General features: G+C 37.8%; 1 protein-coding gene across 1 annotated transcript in view; it reads left to right on the forward strand.

Moving 5' to 3' along the window:
• Positions 1-21,431, forward strand: part of LOC136885912 (calcium/calmodulin-dependent protein kinase kinase 1) — an 890,523-nt gene that overhangs the window by 746,369 nt on the left and 122,723 nt on the right. Inside the window, exon 3 of the mRNA XM_067158603.2 lies at positions 3,653-4,223. Coding sequence (XP_067014704.2) covers positions 3,653-4,223 — 571 coding nt within the window. The remainder of the gene's footprint in view (positions 1-3,652; positions 4,224-21,431) is intronic.

Below are 21,431 nucleotides of genomic sequence, written 5' to 3' on the forward strand. Positions count from 1 at the left end.
AGGGGAACAGAATCCGACTTATTGGCCGAATGGTCAGCGTTGCGGTCTTCCGTTCTGAGGGTCCAGAGTTCGATTCCAGGCCGGGTCGGGTATTTTAATCGCCTTTGATTAATTCTTCTGTCCCGGAGACTGGGTGTTTGTGTTCGTCGCAACACTTTCCTCTTCACAGTCAGACAACACACTACTCTACCAACCACTACAGAAACACTCAATAGTGATTACATCCCTCTATATAGGGTTGCGACACAGTTCGCACCCGCGACCCCACAGGTGTGGGAAAAGCGGTAGAAGAAGACGAAGAATTGGGGAACAGAGTAGATCAAGCCAAATTAGTTTGCATTATAACGTATTACTGCCCAAACACCAGAACTCTAATAATCATATAGCACCCTATGTGGACCAGCAGGTAGAGTGTCGGATCATGGATCCCAAGATTGTGGATTCAAACCTGTCAGAGGTAGCCGCATATTTTAAGGGTGGGAAAAATTCTATGATATTCCATATCTTTCGATTTCGGCATATCAGTATCCCACAAGACATTTGATCTTAAGCGTAGCGTGTCAGTGGTATTTTTCAACTTAGGGAAAATTTCTGACACCATCTGACCACAAAATGTAATAGCTAAACGTTTGGACCTATATTAAAATTCCATATAAGTCAAAATAATACTATCCATTTATCCATTAGGAAATTTTACGATGGTAATGAAGGAGAAAAGTCCACAACTCTTTCGTTCCATGCCGGCGCCCCACAGAGTGGAGCCCTCTCCGCCCCACTTCGTTTTATATGTAAATGACCTTTCCGTTTTCCAGGGAGAGGAAGTACAGTAGTAGGGAGACGACAAGCTGTTCACACCTCGAAAATAAAAAACTGGGCTGCCCTTTTCCGCATTGTTGTTCTGGAAGTGATGGCTTCAGATTAAATTAAAATCAGCGCCCCGAAACTCAGTTTATCCAAAACGAAAGCCTAGACATTATCATCTCATTATTAACAATATCCCACTGTCTTGGATCAACAAAGGCAAATATCTCGTCCTAACAATGAACAGATATCTGATATGGGAAGCGAATATAGAACAGGCCCTGCAAAGGCACATCTGGTTAATATAAGACCTAAGTTTTATAATAAATATACATCTCTAGTAACATTAAGAGAAGTATTTATTTAGCATGTGACCAAGCTCGATAACTGCAGTCGCTTAAGTGCGGCCAGTATCCAGTATTCGGGAGATAGTAGGTTCGAACCCCACTGTCGGCAGCCCTGAAAATGGTTTTCCGTGGTTTCCCATTTCCACACCAGGGCTGTACCTTAATTAAGGCCACGGCCGCTTCCTTCCCATTCCTAGCCCTTCCTTGTCCCATCGTCGCCATAAGACCTATCTCTGTCGGTGCGACGTAAAGCAACTAGCAAAAAAAAATTTAGCATGTATTAAGTCCATACTGCTATATGGTTGGGAGGCCCAGAGATATATTCCAGAAACTCCACTCTCTAGATTAGAAGTACCGTATTACAATACAAAACATTGCTGAAGATGACGAGAGTCTCATTGTTGAAATCTAATTGGAAGATACGGACCGAAGTTAGTATTCTAACTGTTAGATCTCAGATAAGCAAAATAGATAAAACGACCAAATCGAGATTTCTCCTACTCAGACGATTGACGGAGAACATTTGAGTGCCGCTTTACCCAGTGGATGTAGGCGACTCAGATGTGAGCACTGAGAGAATGCAGCGATCTCTTTAAAAATTCACTGTTACAATAGCTTAGCTTAGAACATTTTCAGATATTTACAGCGGGGACTCCAAAGAACGTAGTTTACATTCGTTAACTTTATTAATTGCCTTATAGTGTGGTAATAGAAAAGAGACATTCTACATTTTGTACGGAGTAAAAGTGACGTTCGTGTATTCGCCTGGGTTGTTTCTCAATGCACTGAAAACTAGGGTGATTGTTGCGTCGGGAACTTTGAGCAGAAGAACCAGGAACAATAGTTCGAAGATTCATTTAGCACAAATCCCAGGTTAATTGGACGATTAATCCATGTAGAAGATGGCGTATACTTTGGCGTGTATTGTCATTCATTACTTGGCCCCGCGAACCATGCCCTGCCATTCTGTATGTTACGAAATCACTCTCGCTTTGCTCAGTTCAGCCTGGTGTAGTGCTGTTTAGTGCAAACTAATTTGGTTAGTAGGAAGTGTCGGCCATCCGCTCTTCCATAATGTAGCAAGAGTAACATATATTCTGATGGGCCGTACCCCTCATGTCTATGCAAACCCCATAGCATAATCGTTGTGAAGGTACACTGTACTCTCTACTCGCTTCAGTAAGTTTGTATTCTAACCTATTAACGCATTAAAATCCGGGCTCCAGTGCTGTTGTAGTCTGATTTATTTACATTTAATCACTTCTCTTTCATTAAAACTACATCATTCCATCCTTCTGCGCCATGCGATATCGCGATTCAAAGTGACAGAGAGTCAAGTAATTACGAGTTGTACAAGGTAACAAGGCCTTGAAAGAATTATAGGAATCCTCGCCAGATGATGTAAACTTTCATATCAATGAATAGATACTATCAATCTACATATGGAAACATCCTGAAATGAACCATACATCCGCTAGAATACAGCAGAAATTTCGGCCTATATGTTCTCAAGCGGAAAGAAGTCATACTATTTCAAACACTTTATAAAGGAAAATAGAAACACTGATTTGGACTGATTCATACACATAATGAAGGGAGCGATCTTCGCCTTCACAGTTATACCTTTTCCATCCCGACAATTTTAAAACTTCACAAGCTAGAGCTAAATGAATTTAGCCCTACAGGGGTCTATATTAAACACGGAGGTCGACAGCATGTGAAGAAAAGGAGATCTATACGACGAATGGAGGTCAGCGTCAAGTGGTTAAACAGGTCATGAGGACCAAAAAGCCGAACACACCCTCGGCCCTTCGTTCACTTATTAGATGGTTTAAGACTATATTTCGACCTTTTCCAAATTTAAAAAATATTACACCTACTCAGTACTAGAAATTATTTCTAAAGAATAAAGATTCTCCTACATCTCACTAAATAAAATACTTTTTTTTTTTCAAATTCAGTCAGCGAGGAGGGAGGATTTCTTTTCTGATGGGAGGAAAATACTACATCGAAGCCAGATCATTTTCCCCCGCCAGTGTAGTAAATTGAGATTTTCCTCCTCATCGGGTGGTATCCTCTGAAACAAGTGATAAAGAAAGCATAGTTCTCATCCTTTCCATCTACTCGCACCCAACAAAGAATAACTAGCTGACGACATAAACGAAAATGTGTTTTTAATAGTCCTCTCTTCCACAGTACCTCGTTTCCTAATTTCCTTGAGAGAAAAGAATAGTTTTTTCAGCATTTTGGAAGAAAATTATGTCGATTAATTGCTTATAAAGTATGTAATGGGCTCATGAAAGGACAATTCAACATACGCCTTGGTTTCTTCACCACACGCCAATCCAAGGTGCTTGATTCTAAAAGGATTAAAGGTATAATTATTTTACATTGTACAAAAGAATTAAAGGGTTAAGACTATCTAATAAATGGAAGTGATTTGTACAGTTGTGAATTGTTGTTATTTATTAATATAATCATTATTTTCTCTTTCTCTGTTCCAGTCATGCCGCAGTGGACGAAGAGCCCAGTCCGCAAACGCAGGAAGCACCCCCAGTACCACCGCGGGGTGGTGTTGCCATGACGGAGCCAACAACCACTACCACCGCCACAGCAAACACCATCAGCACCGAAGAGGTGAAACTCTCATCTTCCATCGCTAATTTGTCCATAAATACGCCACGCACAACACCGCCACAATCTTCAACGACAAATCAAGTGTTCTCCAACCGCCCCTCCGAAGAGAAATCCCCCCGATTAGCAATCTCCCCCATTAAGGAGGAGGGTATCGTGTCCGCGCAGCCTTCCCGAGCAGAAGAGAGGTTTCCTAGCCCGAGACCAGTTGGCAGCACTGCCGCTATGGTACACCAGCGCAGTCTAGGTTTTGAGCAGCAGCAACAACAGCGTCAGTCGTCATCGCGTCCCATCTACCCGAACATCCCCTTCTCACCTTACGGCTCTCCCCGTCAGACAAGGAGAAAACCACCCTTGAAGGAGAGTAGAAGAGTGAGCATAGACAAGTCAGGAGGATACATGCAGCTCAACCAGTACCGGCTCATGGATGCCATCGGACAGGTAAGATGATCATCATGTTTGCGACCCTTTATTTATTTATTTATTTATTTATTTATTTATTTATTTATTTATTTATTTATTTATTTATTTATTTATTTATTTATTTATTTATTTATTTATTTATTTATTTATTTATTTATTTATTTATTTATTTATTTATTTATTTATTTATTTATTTATTTATTTATTTATTTATTTATTTATTTATTTATTTATTTATTTATTTATTTATTTATTTATTTATTTATTTATTTATTTATTTATTTATTTATTTATTTATTTATTTATTTATTTATTTATTTATTTATTTATTTATTTATTTATTTATTTATTTATTTATTTATTTATTTATTTATTTATTTATTTATTTATTTATTTATTTATTTATTTATTTATTTATTTATTTATTTATTTATTTATTTATTTATTTATTTATTTATTTATTTATTTATTTATTTATTTATTTATTTATTTATTTATTTATTTATTTATTTATTTATTTATTTATTTATTTATTTATTTATTTATTTATTTATTTATTTATTTATTTATTTATTTATTTATTTATTTATTTATTTATTTATTTATTTATTTATTTATTTATTTATTTATTTATTTATTTATTTATTTATTTATTTATTTATTTATTTATTTATTTATTTATTTATTTATTTATTTATTTATTTATTTATTTATTTATTTATTTATTTATTTATTTATTTATTTATTTATTTATTTATTTATTTATTATCAGCAACAGCATGACGCCGAATTACAAAGATCCGAGCCATGTACAATAGATATTAAATATTTACAAAGGACACAAATATACACAATAAAAACTGTGCAGTCCTATATAATAGATAGGTACGTAAACAACGACATTAACAAAGGAAAATACATATACAGTAAATACAGGAGAAGAAACAGGAAATACCAAGAAAAAAATTTATATGAGAAATATCATGACAGGAGGTAGTAAAAGTTACGAAGATGTCTAGGTTGATAGATAAAGTATTAAACAATGCTGGAATGCATACAGAAAAGGACCTTTGGGTGAGAGAAACGCGGGAATATGGAATAGTGTCTTCATTCTGGTACTCCGGGATGGGACGTGCAGGGGGAATAAGGAAACTAAATTTGGAGATCTACCGTATATAGACCATTAGCTGCTTTGTATAGTAGCTTTTTTTTTTTTTTGCTAGGAGCTTTACGTCGCACCGACACAGATAGGTCTTATGCCGACGATGGGATAGGAAAGGCCTAGGAGTTGGAAGGAAGCGGCCGTGGCCTTAATTAAGGTACAGCCCCAGACTTTGCCTGGTGTGAAAATGGGAAACCACGGAAAGCCATCTTCAGGGCTGCCGATAGTGGGATTCGAACCTACTATCTCCCGGATGCAAGCTCACAGCCGCGCGCCTCTACGCGCACGGCCAACTCGCCCGGTATATATAGCAGCTTTAGGACGGTTACTTTCCTCGGAGCAGAAAGAGTTTTGAGGTTTAGTTTCCCAAGCACTTAAATAGTGCTTAAGTTGCGACCTTGGCTCTGACGATAGCACAGAATGAAGATTGTACACGGTCAAGGTGGCTGAGATATGAAGAAGCAGAAATGGACGAGACTAGATACGGGTATTCAACAATCGGTAAGATACAAGAAACGTAGAGTACCCTGAGGAAACTTACGTCTGTGATGTCAAAAATCCTGTTGAGTACACCAGGAATTGACTCAAAAATTAGATAAAGAATTGGATTATTTTAGTTCTTTCTTTTCTTTCTAGAACATACCATATGCCTGAATTTCATTATGTTTCTGTATTGAGGATTATGGTATCTTTTAAAAACCAGTGTAATTATTCAATCTAATTCATACATTCAAAATTATTCGCAATTCAAGATTGCAAAAACATAGATTTAAAATAACAGTGCATGTTTCGGATTTATTAGACCATCTTCAGTTGCCCTAGAATAACATTAGGTTAGAATTCATGTACTGAAAATGTTCTTAGGAAGGAAAAGGGGACCAAATATCGATTATTGATATAAATATGTCATGTCTGGTGGTCATCTGAAATTAGCGATACAGAACGTGTTTTTTCGTGTGGCTATTTCTAGCCGAGTGCGGCCCTTGTAAGGTAGACCCTCCGATGAGGATGGGTGGCATCTGACGTGTAGGTAACTGCGTGTTATTGTGGTGGAGGATAGTGTTATGTGTGGTGTGTGTGAATTGCTGGGATGTTGAGGACAGCACAAACGCCCAGCCCCGAGCTATTGGGATTAAGCAATGAAGGTTAAAATCCCCGAACCGACAGGGAATCGAACCCGGGACCCTCTGGACCGAAGGCCAGTACGCTGACCATTCACCCAACGAGTCGGACATACAGAACGTATGACGCGTTGTTACCTACCAACCGCTGATGGATGGACACGTCAGAGACTTGTCTAGATAAATAAAAAATTTTAGGCCGTGTGTCTGTACATTTAATATTTTGGCGAAATTTTCGTACAATTATCCGTGTCAGGTGTAATAATTATCGTCTGCATAATTGTTAGCTTTGGTGTCTGTTTCTCTGTTTGTTTTTCTGAGCTGTTGTATCTTGAAAACTACTGGATATATTTCTACCAAACGTTATATTTAGAATCCACCTGTCCTTGCATACGTGTTAGGGCCAATGTTATTTCTGAATACCTAAATTTACTGGGGGTTTATACGAAACCGAAACCGTGAATTTTGAATTCCCACAAAATGTACACATTCAAATTCAATGGAAATCTGCCATCCTGATAGGAAATCAATTTCTAAAACTTTTTTCTCATGGGTATCATTTCGAAGGAGGATTAATAAGGGAGATATCATTAACAGACGGTTCTATAGTCTAAGTCGCAGTAGACATGGACCAAAAGGTGTTGCACGCGGAGCAGATTTCTTACCTATATAAATGAAATCGTTACGACCGTGTCTGTACATTGACTATTTTGGCGAATGTTTCGTACAGATATTCCTTTCAGGTGTAGTAATGATCGTGTGCATATTGTTTTAGCTTTAGTTTGATGAAAGTCCTGATTTTTACTCCCTCCCCGAATCAAGATGGTGGCACAAACTGCTAGATGAGCTATAAAACAGAAATTTGGCAAAATTGTAGGTTTCAGTCTGAAACCGACGGAAAAAACTTCAATTTCAATTTCAATGTTTATCCCTGGAAAATATCGAAATATGGAGACAATATTAATGACGGTGCAGACCTTCGTTTTGAGGTGTTTCGTAGTTACAAGGTAAGTCGTATCCCAAAACGGATGGCACATTCGAACTTAACATGCCGAGATCTACAACATTGGCCCTGTTACATTTTGTCGTATCTCTATACCTTACACGTTAGCTATATTTCTCGATTGTATGCGAATTTTGCACTTTTTTATTCTACACATATAAATCATAGTTTGACACACTTATAGGAAAGATAGAATCATCAAATTCAGCACGAACATTGGCCCATCCAGTAGACGTATGTGACCCAGATTATGTTTCTAGCTGTCACATAAGTATCCGGGAAATTTCGCCCTATTCATCGTTTCCAACTCAATCTAACCCCGCTAAATGTGGCATCATCTGGAGCAATCCGTTTGTCTATACGACGTACCGTTTAGCAGCAGTTAACCTGTAAATGAAGGTCTGCTATATTTTAAACAGGCATATACTTTCGTATGTCGATCTATATATGTTCATTGAGGTCGATTTGTAGCAATCTAGAAAGGGTGTGCCTGCCACTGTAATTAATACTTTACAAATCGATAGTGACTGTCAGCAGGAGGGCGTTTGCTATTGTAATCAATAGTCCCCATATCGACTTTGACTGGCAGTAGGAATGGGGTCCTTCTGCAACCCCTGTGTAGCTGGCATTAATAAGGAGGTCCTACCATTTTAATGAATAATTCCCTCCTCGGTTTGATGGGCAAGAGGCAAGGGAGCATGCAATTTTGTTCAAAACTCCCCTATCCGTTTGTGTTTAGCATTAGGCATGGGTGATCTCCATTATAAACAAATTTACCCATCTAAAATGTGACTGGCATTAGGCAAAGTGGCCTGCTATTATAATGGAAACTCACCAATTCGGTATGACTGGCAGTAAGCTGACTGACATTAGGAAAAAATTTCTGCCATTATAATGATAAGAGCACAACTCAATTTTGACTGGCAGTATAGAAGATGCCTGCCGTTATAATAAAAACTCCTCAACTGTAATTTGTCTGGAACTGGAAAAGGGGGCCTGCCATTGTAACGGAAACTCCCCATACCGATTGTGACCGGGCAGCAGGCAAGTGGACCTGCCATTATAATGAAATCTTCCCAGCTCGATTGTGAATGGCAGTAGGCAAGTGAGCCTGCCGTTAAAATCACAACCCCGCAACTCGCAATTTACGTTGGAAACAACGTATGGGGGACCTCCCCGTGAGGATAACCCTAAAAGACATGCAATTTAAAAACATCTTATTCACTGCGTGTGCAATAATTTACTTCGATATCCGTATACAATGTAGAATACCGTAGCGAAGCACGGGAGTACATTTGCTAGTAACACATATTTATGATAGTTTGATTTTTCGGAAGGGAAACTTTACTCCTTTTTTAAATTTGAATATCACTTTCCAAGAAAATTTATATTTTAAATTAAAAACACACAAGTTTGATTTTAACTGTATTTTAGCATTAAGCTTTCAATAACCGGCATAGGAGCTAGGACTAATTACGGGTGATAATGTGAATTTATCTGACGCTCCTTAAAGACGCTGTTCTCGAAATTTTTCTACAATCCGTACACAGCAAAATCGAACCCCACAATCGACAGCGATGAAGATTTTTTTATTATTTAGCGTATGCCTACATCACTAAAAATATTACTTACAATAATTACTCATAATAAAATCGCAAACATATCCTGGCCGCAAATGTAGTCTATTGATCCCTCCGTCATAACCAGGAACTCTGCTGGGTCGCCAGGGAAAGCCATCAAAATACATTCTTGAACTATATGGTGAACAGTCTACTTTTCAGCGCTACAGTCACAACTTGCAGAAGCTATTTTCTTCCACTTGTGTAGGAAATCGGCACAGCTGCCAGTGTTTGGTTCTTATTCGGTCAAGAACCGACCAGATCATGCGTTGCAATTCAAAGCCAGGTGGCTTGAATGATATGCACTGTATCTTAATTTGTTCCCTGGCATGTCTGTCTCTATCAGTCATTAGTATAAATGCCGGTGCCAACTAACAATCTTGCAGTTTGAAGGGGTGAGTGACGAGATCGAAGCCATCCTTTACTGTTGGTTGGGATGTCTATGTGAACTGGGAGATGAGGATTTTTCTGTAGGACTTGTACTCCCATACAAGTGCTCTTCCCCGCTGCATAGAAGGAGGCGGCATGTGGCTAAGTATGGGTAGACAGAAAGTAGGTGTAGGTCTGATTATGCCACTTCCTGAAGATTGTTTCCCGTGGTTTCCCATTTTCACACCAGGCAAAATATCCTGGTGGCAATGAACACTGACAGTACGCATACAACTTAAGTATTTTACTACGGCTTACAATACTATAGGTCGAGCTTACTACAACATTACAACACTGTCATACACACACACACGTACCCTAAGTATTTCAAAATTTTACACTATGACTTACAATTGATTGAGCGGTCCAATTACTAATTATAATCTTACCACTGTAAATACTGAATACTACAATTTACAGTGGGCTGAGCTTTGCATTAAAATATTACACCATCACATAGAAATTCACGGTATCGATTTGACCCGGGCACTAATACTCAATGTTTCCCAGCCAAACAATTTACTTAATATGAAATCCCTACTTTACTACAGTCCCGTTTTGCTGAATACGGTACTGTTGGAAACTTTAAAACAACTACAATAGTAATAATTAAACTGGCTATATCCGCCAGATATTCAGAGAGAGAAGAGGATCCACTAGCTCCAAAGTACACTTGAACATAGAGAGGCTTAAAGCTATTTCAATGTTGAGTGGGACCCTGATCATGGATGGCTGTACAGCTCACACCACTTGACATTTGAAGCGCTGTACTTTTACGGGGCTTGTCATTGTACTAATGATTATTGCTTCAAAGAGTTAAAACGAGAGTTACCAACCATTCTCACCCACGTTAATTAAAACAGAAACATTACAAATTCGCCGACGAATCAGAGCATCCATCCGTGTTTACCTAAACAGGGTGTAAGCAATTTGCGCGATGATAAAGGAGGTCAGGACAATTTAAATAAGTATATAAGCCAAGCTTTTAACTAAAAATTTACATCCAGGCAGTGTTGTAAACGCCTGATGATGAAAAGTAGCTAAATCTGTTAGATTAAATGGCCAGAAAGAACTTGCAAATCGTTTATGTATGGTTGTAAATCACAAAATAGTGAAGGTTCACACACACATATTTTAAGGGAAAAGGAGAAAAATACATCAATGAAAATTTTGTTTTAAATGTTACCATAACCACTGAGGTTTTAAAAACTACTGGTGTTGATGCTGTTGATCTACATATCATCACTCAGCTCTACCAGAACCAAACAGCAGAGGTCAAAATAGAGGGATACGCACATTTGAGGACATAGCAATACGTAGAGACATGCCACATGGCTGTGTCCTCTCCCCTCTCCTTTTTTAATACCTACTTTGAGGCTGTGTTCAGAGAGACTGTCGAGGATGTTAACCTAGGGATAAGAATAAACGGCAATGTTATTAATAACATCTGCTTTGTCGATGATAGCGTTGTGTTAGTCAGTAACCTTACTGATCATCAAATTATTAATAACATTGTAAGGATCAAAGCTGCATTTGGTCTGTTCATGAATATTGGCAAGACCAAGCTGATTGTATTTTCGAAAACACCTGAGCAGGCATCTTTCCTGCACATCAACAACACAATTGTTCAGCAAGGATCATCCTTCAAATATCTTGGAACTATAGTGATTGAGAATTGGGCAAGCCAGAGGATATCAACCATCAGCTCCAAGTTCGTATGCTGCAATGCTATGTTTCCCTTCCCTTTTCCTGCCCTTATGTATGGTTTTGAAGACCGGAGGCTCAGCCCTTTGCTGGAGAGGTGAATTGAAGCTTTCGAAATTTACTTGTACAGAAGAATGCTTCGACTAATGAGGAAGCCCTCAACTTCTTAAATAACAGAAAATAGCTTCTAAAAATCAGCAAGGAACGAAAGCTTAGGTACACATCATGAGAGGTGAAAGATATAAACTTCTCCAACACATCATGGAGGGGAAACGATCTGTGGAGGGACGGAGAAATTTCTGGCTTAAAGACTTGCGCCACTACTGTGGACAAACTTTCATTGAAATCTTTCGAGTTATCTTAATCAATTGGATCGCCAACCTTCGTAGGGTGATGGCATGCTAAGAACAAGATATCCACTTAATAAAAATAAAAATCCAACGACATGAAACTATCGCTCTTATGCACTCCCAAATTTCACCGACCTCTGTTGAGTTCCGAGATGGTGTTTAAGGCACACTCTTGGAGAGAGAGAGTACAGGAAACAATAAACAAATAAAGAAATCTAAACCTCCTGTAATGAACTGTGAATTATAACGTTTCGCCCATGTATTTTATAACTGCAGTGATAAGAATCGAGGGACACTAAGGGGAAGAGTTACCCAGCAAGGAGTGCAGCAGGGTTGTTCTTTGTCCCCTCTTATCATTAATTTTCTTATAAATCACCCCTCCACTGAACTTCTTACTGAAGCACTTGGGGTCCGCTGATTTTGTAAGTTCCACTTACTTCAAAACTCGAAGATTTTTTTTTGCTATTTGCTTCACGTCGCACCGACACAGATACGTCGTATGGTAACGATGGGATAAGAAAGGCCTAGAACTTGGAAGGAAGCGGCCGTGGCCTTAATTAAGGTACAGCCCCAGAATTTACCTGGTGTGAAAATGGGAAACCACGGAAAACCATCTTCAGGGATGCCGACAGTGGGGTTCGAACCCACTATCTCCCGGATGCAAGTTCACAGCTGTGCGCTCCTAACCGCACGGCGAACTCGCCCAGTACTCGAAGAAATTCTCACGCAACCTCATGTAAAAACATGTTTCCACACGACTTAGTCCAAACGTTACCTCTTGTTTCTTAGTTTGTTTGGTATGGTGATAGCCAGCCTGAACACACGCTGGACGACTGTGTTTGAAAGAGGTAAAGTTAGAGCCAAAAGAGCAAATGACACCAATTTTAAATAGGGAATTTCCGCTGCAGTATCTTCATGCTGATTAAATTCTACCCTGAATTCTGTCGGTTGTGAAAGACCTATTTACACACTTTCGAATGATTCCCCTTCCTGATTTCTAAAGCTAAGTCTACGATAAAATTTTTAACACTTTTTAAATATTCACACTCAGCAGTGATATTTTTCAGAGGATTTCGAATTCGTTAAGACAGCCATTTTGAATTTTCAACTGTATTTTAATTTGCACACTTTTTATTGGATTCTCCTAGGTGTCATGTGACAAATTGTAATTTTTCATTTCATTCACAACAAAGGTGAAAATTCGAATTAGAATTTTGGGTGGTTATTCATAAAACAGGGATGCTCAATTACTAATGTTTATTTATTTATTTATTTATTTATTTATTTATTTATTTATTTATTTATTTATTTATTTATTTATTTATTTATTTATTTATTTATTTACTGCGCACTACAAGATTTCTAATCCCAATTACAGTGGTAATTGTTTACATGTGTTTATTTTTCAATGTTTCAGATCAATCTAATAACCTAATATCTGAACTATTTTAACGTTATATTTACAATGAGAAAGCAACAATATTTCATATCTAATCTAATTTAACCTTTACAAGAAAGAGAAAAATATAAAACTGAAAAACATAATTTCATATCTAAACTATTATTTTCATAAGTTCTAACACTTATATGTATGGGAAAGGGCTTAATGTATAAGGTTTGAAGTACATTTTGTGTTTCAAATCAACATTAAAAGTTATTTAGAGAATTTTTACGGAGATGGTGTATTGTTGTAAAAACAGGTCTAGAGGTACACAGAAATCTAAAGAATTATTTTTTCTGATCTGCACTGTTGCAGACATTGCATAGCCATTATCATTAATTTAAGAATTATTTCACAAAATGTCTAAACTAAAAATATTAAAACTTGTTGTTCTGCATTGAAAACCGCAAATAAAACCTTCCAAAATAAATATGACCAGAAATTGCCCAGTTAGGAAAACAAAGTTGCCATAATGGCCTTAGTGGGTTTTCTAAAATTTGTGGCTAAGTTGGCAACTCTGCATCCAGTTTCAAATGGCGGAAGTAAGTAAGATATCAAAGTTCTGTCACCACAGTTTGCCAGATGTCATTAGGGATGAAATCTAAAAGGACTGAATGTCATGTGAGTATAGCTACCAGATTTTATTCTGGAGACAGCGGGTTCGAACCTCACTGTCAGTGGCCCTCAATATGGTTTTCCGTGGTGGTTTCACACCAGGCAAATGCTGGGGCTGTACCTAAATGAAGACCATGGTCGCTTCTTTCCCACTCCTAGCTCCCTCCTATCCTATCGTCGCCATAAGAACTATCTGTGTCGGTGCGACCTAAAGCAGAAAATTTAAAAACTAGTTTCAAATTTTATAGTCATATTCTCAAAGTGAGTAATAAGAGATTGACCAGAAAAATGTTCAACCTTGCCCTATCAATGAAAATGTAAAAAAAGGAAGCAATTGGCTGCTCTAAGTTGGAAAAGATCTCCAGGAAATAGGCATCAGAGATGACTTAGTATTAGCCAAAACTAAGTTCAGAAAATTAGCCGGCAATCACCGCCTTCCAGACCACCCAAGCACTATCACCAACAAAATCTAGTCGAAAGATCACACGAAATGCCAAAACGAGAATATGAAGAGATTTTGGGAGAAGGAAAAAAGGCAAGGAGATCAGCTAAACAGGATCAATCGCCCTCCTTTTTCGGGCATAACGAATTATAAATATGGTCTCAGCTAGCATGTGTAGACATTTTTATTTTATGCCAGTTAGGCTGCATGCGATTCAATTCCGACGTTCTATTTTACTCTCCCAGATGGCGGAGTAAATCAGACCTCCGATTGGTGAACTATGGCTCAGTTATAACTTTTTTGTCGGGTAAACAGCAAGTGTGTCATCACAGGTCTTTTACATGCGGACATCGTACAGTATGGAATGTCGAATAGACCTTTGTCCGCCCTTCATAAATCCGATTACAGTGGGCAGGTTTCAACCCGCTACCTCAGTATCTGGTGGCTGACACTCTGCCACTGATCCGCTGAAGGATCTAGAATTTTTTTAAGGAATGTATCACAAGATAAAAGTAAGAGTTGTCTAACTCTCTATTTCGTTACTCATCAACCACTAGCTTCAGTTCACCCACACTATTTCTCTGTTACAAAATAACATTCTTTCGTGACAGTTTATTAATGAGTTGTATCCATTTGTCGTCTGTCATGCTCAGCTTTAGCCAGCTCCAACCACTGAATAAATTATTCCTTTAATTATAAATATTTCCATTCATTTATATCAACTTCAATTGTCTGGTTTCCTCCACGACTTTTAAATTAAATTCTGTTTATTTAGCATATGGCATATTGCAATTTGTTATAAAATGAAAGTAATTATAGGAGTAGAAATGAATACAGTAGAAATGAATATTAAATAATAAAAAAACAAATATCATTTCTTTCTTTCTTTCTTTCTTTCTTTCTTTCTTTCTTTCTTTCTTTCTTTCTCTCTTTCTTTCTTTCTTTCCTTCTTTCTGTCTTTATTTATTTATTTATTTATTTATTTATTTATTTATTTATTTATTTATTTATTTATTTATTTATTAATCCGTTTTCCCTCGAGGGTTGGTTTTTCCCTCGGACTCAGCGAGGGATCCCACCTCTATCATCTCAACGGCAGTGTACTAGAGCGTGCGACATTGGGTCGGTGATACAACTGAGGAGGAGGATCAGGACCTCGTCCAGGTGGCCTCACCTGTTATGCTGAACAGGGGCCTTGCAAAGGGACGGAAAGATTCGAAGGAAGAGGGAAGGAAGCGACCATGGCCTTAAGTTAGATACCACATCGGTATTTGCCTGAAAGAGACATGGGGAACCACGGAAAATCACTTCGAGGATGGCTGAGATGGGAATCTCATCCCGTCTACTCAGTTGACCTTCCGAGGCTGAGTACACCCCATTCCGGCCGTAGTACCAGTTTTCAAATTTCGTGGCAGAGACGGGAATCGGACCAGGAACTCCAGCGGTGGCAGTTAATCGCCCTAACCACTACACCACAGAGACGGACACAAATATCCAACTGCTATATATTCTTGTTGCGTCTGCGAAAACAGTTCTGTGAAATATTTTAGCTAAAACTCTGGCCGGTAAGGTTCTGTTATCTATGATTCAATACTCTGTGAGTAATTTCAAAGATTTCTCGCTCTTAAGATATATGTGCTGCGGCACAGTATTTACCCCACATTATACCATACATTTTATTGATGTGGTCTCCAAAGTACGCCGCATGGAAGAATCAATTAAGTCCCTGGCTTGTGAAAAATTTATGAAACTCAATAACGAGAAGCAAGGTACTAAGTTTCCTTTAAATGCGGCGCACGGTTCTTATGGCTTGCTTAACTCTATCAATGTTCAAAGACTTTGCACGGACTTCACCTGCTTTTTTTGGCGCTAACTATACTGCAGCAAATCTCTTCTTTCTTCCAGTTCAAAATGACAAAATACACTGATAGAGATAGCAGCATCTAGCTATGAACTTCCACATCCCACTCCTCCTGTATACTACTTCTGCGTAAACAATGGTCACGCTAAGTGGCACTAGCGTAGTAATGTCCGATGTCGGATTGAATGCACTGGTCATAGCGCGAGGCAGTACATTCTATCCCGAACTCCTGATGTTGCCAGCAATATGGCTACGAAACAAATTATACTACTCGCTTCAGGAAATGGTGGTGATTTCAATGGCGTAATTTTTGTAAACATGTGTAAATACTTTTTAAATATAAATAAAATTCAAGTAAATTCAAATCAGAAAATCGTATATTGTACGTTTGTCGTCTGTATTTTTTTCACGTGAAAATCACTGGACGGACAGGGCCTCCGTGATTCAGCCGGCAGCGCGCCAGCCCTCACCATGGTTTAAATCCCGGTCACTCCATGTGAGATTTGTGCTGAACAAAGCGGAGGAGGGAGAGGATTTTCTCCTGGTATTCCAGTTTTCCCTGTCATCTTTCATTGCAGCAACACTCTCCAATATCGTTTCATTTAATCTGTCAGTCATTATTCATTGTCCCAGAGGAATGCGATAGGCTTCGGCAGCCGACACAGTTTCTATCCTCGCCGCAAGATGGGGGCTTCATTCATACCATCTTTTACCCAGTCGAATTACTGGAAACAGGCTGTGGATTCTCTTCACATAGCTTGTACCTTCGGTTAAAACACAAGCTATTTACTATCACGCCATATTCAAAGTGGGGCATGTGGTGATAGAAAAAGTGAGAAAAATGGGAGGAATATGTACGCCTGGGACCCTTATTAGTCATGTTTAGAGTCCGGATTATTAGGTGCTGATAGGTTAGAATGCAAACTGACTTAAGCCAGTAACAAGTATACCCTACACTGTACAACGATTATGCTATGAGATTTGCATAGATATTAGGGGTACAGCCTATAGAACTCTTCGAATTTATGCTACTCTTCCTACGTTGTGGTACAACGGGTTGCATCACACTTCCTACAAACCAAATTACTTTGCATTCTAACCTATTACCACCTAAAAATCCGAGGTATAGTCATGTTAAATAATGCAGTCGGCGAGAGTTCTTTTGTGACTGAGAGTAGAGAAGGAGTTTCTGCCATTGCAATGGAAACTCCCCCACCTGGATATCACATGAGAAACGACGTATGACAACCTCACAGTCACCCCCACCCATGCAATTTAACAAACTCTTACTTACAACATGTACATTAAATAAAATTTTCATTAAATTATACACGCGTGCATTCCTACTTACCCACACACAAACTTTAAAGAGTTGTATGTATTTTATTGTATTTTATGTGTTTTCTGGCGTTGTAACGTCTCTCAAACAGTGTTTCATCTTACGAACTATAAAAAGTATACACATTTTACGGTATCTTATCTTCATTCCTCTAAGGTGTGCGAGTTAATCCTTTAGACTAAATCTCGCACGCCAAGGTCGAGGAAACGCGGGCACAACAGCCTCGTTGTGATGAACCTGTAATCAGGAAACCTCTCCAAAATACCCTGAGCCGTGCTTACTGTTGCAGAACCGTGAGAGAGGACTCCAGACCGTTAAGCGCGATAGTCGCTGAGTGTGTGTGTGCTCTTTTTTTTATCCTTCCTTTCACAGGTCGATATCACTCAGGCAGTGACAGCTGTATGTTACCGGGATCATGCAACGACGGAAATAGCTCTTCTCACCATAGCGCGCATTACAACTGTATGAGGTACACAGGGAAAAGCACTAGAAGGGCCAAGCTCTATACGAGGCTGTGTGAACGTAATAATTAGAGACCGGATTTTTATGCATTGATAGGTTAGCATGCAAACTTACTGAAGCGAGTAGCAAGTATAGTCTACCTTCATAACAATTATGCTAAGGGGTTTGCATAAACATTAGGGGTACGGCCCATCAGAACCCCTATAATTTATGTTACTCTTGCTACATTATCGAAGAGCAGGTGGCCGACACTTCCTACTAACAAAATTAGTTTGCAGTCTAACCTGTTTCTGCATAAAAATCCGGTCAGTAATAATAATTTTGAATCCAACGATTGTGATACAAGGAAATGCCATTTGGTCCTTGTTTCAATGACGGTGAAATCCTGACATTCACCTCCCCGTGGTAGAGAGGGAGCAACGACTGCATATAAAAATTATATTTTATATGCAGGTGGCTAACGAATGAAGGGACCGATTATCTCCCGGTATAAGGAGATCCCCTATACCAAGTGCCAACAGACTCTTTGAGAGTGGATGAGCGGGTATCGGTAAGGGCACTCTATTGTCCTGGGGACAAGAAATTGTTCCCAAAGGCGGAGGAACCAGTTTGGTCAACGGCATTAGGATGCAGAAGGCAACGGTAAACCACTGCATTAAAGATCCTGAGAGATATTCCAATAAATTCACATGGCATGGCTGCAACGTCAAGATCAGAGCTGGCCTTGTGGATCGTCTACCTCCGTTTGGAGACGACGTCTTAAGAAGAAGAAACAAGTTTTAAACAGCCTTCCAACTCATTCAAAACATATATAGGAAAAGGTATATCTCGCGAAATGCAAAAATTCCACATCATCACACTGTGATTAAACCTGAAACATCATATGCAGTAGAATGTTTTACACTTCAAACACATAGCGTGAGTGAAAAACTGGCAATTAAGGAAAGAATTATACGAAATGCACATGGTCCCAATCTCAAATAAAGTCTTTACAGACTTCGGAGCAACTTATAAATATTCGCCCACACCGAAAAAACACCAAGAGTAATCCGGAAAAGAAGGATAACTTTTTACGCTCACCTCCTCAGGTAGTCAGCTGAAAGAATCTGTAAACGTTTGTTATCCTACTTAAGAAGTCTCAAAACGATTCTTCCTTAGTTAAGGGCCTTTTAAAGTATGGAATCTCAGAAACAGACATTCAACTCCGAGTACCACTCAAACACAAACTTAGAGAGGTCCATCAAGAAGAAATCCCAACCCGACTGAAGCATCTCCATTCTTATGCATGGAAAAAAGCACACTCCTTAAGGATGAAAACATGATGGGCCCGCAAGAAAACAAACAGCTGAGATCTCGCGGTCCTTAGTGGACCTAACGATGAATAATAATAATAATAATAATAATAATAATAATAATAATAATAATAATAATAATAATAATAATAAACACTTACAGACACAGTCTCTAAAGTGAAATTTCTGGGAGAGATATCACAGCCTTTCAAAATAAAAACTGGTGTACGACAAGGCGACGGACTATCCCCAATTCTTTTTAATTGTGTCCTAGAGAAAATAGTGAGAATTTGGAACGAAAAACTTATTGAACTCAACATTTCACCGATAAGGTTAGGAAGAGGAAACAAAAGGATTGAAATAAATTGTCTTGCATTTGCAGATGACTTTGCAATAGTTTATGAAAATGTGACATCTGCTGTAACCCAAGTAAATGTCTTGGAAAGAATCGCCAGTAGAACTGGCTTAAGAATTTCTGCAGAAAAAACAAATTTTTTAACAAATATTTGGGATGCACCAAAATTTCTGAAAACAGATATTGGCCAAATAGAGAGGGTAAAAAAATTCAAATATCTAGGAGAAATAATCCAAGAAAATGGTTTAGAAAATTCTGCAGTAGAGGAGAGGGTACATAAAATGGAGAGAGCTTATGGTGTCACCAAAGATATCTACAATAAAAGATGCCTATCCAAAAATGCAAAAATAAGGCATTACAACACAGTAGTGAAGCCAGACTGCCTATATGCAAGCGAGTGTCTGGCATTAAACTATAATTTAGATAAGCTAGAAATACTAGAAAGGCGAATCATGAGGAAAATATTAGGCCCACAAAACACAGCAGAAGGTTGGAAATTACGAAGTAATGCTGAAATATATCAAAAAATAGAAAATATATCAGATGTAATGAGAAAAAGGAGACATGTTTTTTGGACATTTATATCGAATGCAAGATAGTAGATTAACCAGTAAGATTTTCAGATATTTGTGGAGTAAGAAATCAACGACAAGCTGGGTCAATGAAGTAAGAAAGGATTTAGAAAAAAACAATAAAATAACAGAAGAAATAAATAATAGAGAAGGCTTTCGGGAAAAAGTATTGAAAATAGAAGGATTCCAAGGTAGGAAAGTAAAAAAGACTGGTTCAAAGTGGTCTGAAGACAGAAAGAAGAAACATAGTGAACAGATGAAAGCGTACTGGAAGAAAAGGAAAGAACAAAGAAGAAGGAATTGAAATTGGCACGTGGTCCTCTGGTGGCCCATTCGAAAGAAGAATAATAATAATAATAATAATAATAATAATAATAATAATAATAATAATAATAATAATAATAAATTCTTAGGAAAATCTTGAGCCCCATCAAAGACAAAGGTGAACAAAGAAGACGGCACAAACACGAACTCTATTTTCACGTAGAAAAGATAACCGATACGATGCGGAAAAGATGGATTACTTTCTGTGGTCATGTGACAAAGTAAGACCTGCAAGTTCAACCAAGTGGATCTTACACTAACTTCTAAGATAATACCAAAGGGACCTGGTTCAGCGAGGTAGAAAAACATCCACAAGAGGTTCGTTGGAACGCAATCCACTTTAAGAAGAAACTTCAAGACCATATTGAGTTTCCAAGCAGGGCTGAATGTCTCAGACGGTTGAAGCTCTGCCGTTCTAACCCCAAATTGTCACTTTCAAACCTGGCTCAGTCCGGTTGTATTTGAAGGTGCTCAAATAAGTCAGCCTCGTGCCAGCAAAGTTTCACTGGCACGTTAAAGACCTCCTATGGGACAAAATTCCGGCACCTCGGCGTCTCCAAAAACCGTCAAAACTTGTTAGTGGGACGTGAAATTATTATTAGAGCCAGGATGTTTATGCATTAATAGGTAAGAATGCAAACTTACTGAAGCGAGCATTAAGTATAGTCTACCTTTACAACGACTATGCTATGGGGTTTGCATAAACACTAGGGGTACAGCCCATTAAAACCCCTATAATTTATGTTACTCTTGCTACATTATGGAAGAGCGGGTGGCCGGCACTTATTACTAACCAAATTAGGTTGCAATCTAACCTGTTACTGCATAAAAATTCGGGATTATTTATTTATTTATTTATTTATTTATTTATTTATTTATTTATTTATTTATTTATTTATTTATTTATTTATTTATTTATTTATTTATTTATTTATTTATTTATTTATTTATTTATTTATTTATTTATTTATTTATTTATTTATTTATTTATTTATTTATTTATTTATTTATTTATTTATTTATTTATTTATTTATTTATTTATTTATTTATTTATTTATTTATTTATTTATTTATTTATTTATTTATTTATTTATTTATTTATTTATTTATTTATTTATTTATTTATTTATTTAT

Source organism: Anabrus simplex, chromosome X (genome assembly GCF_040414725.1).
Source record: "Anabrus simplex isolate iqAnaSimp1 chromosome X, ASM4041472v1, whole genome shotgun sequence".
Taxonomy (NCBI): domain Eukaryota; kingdom Metazoa; phylum Arthropoda; class Insecta; order Orthoptera; family Tettigoniidae; genus Anabrus; species Anabrus simplex.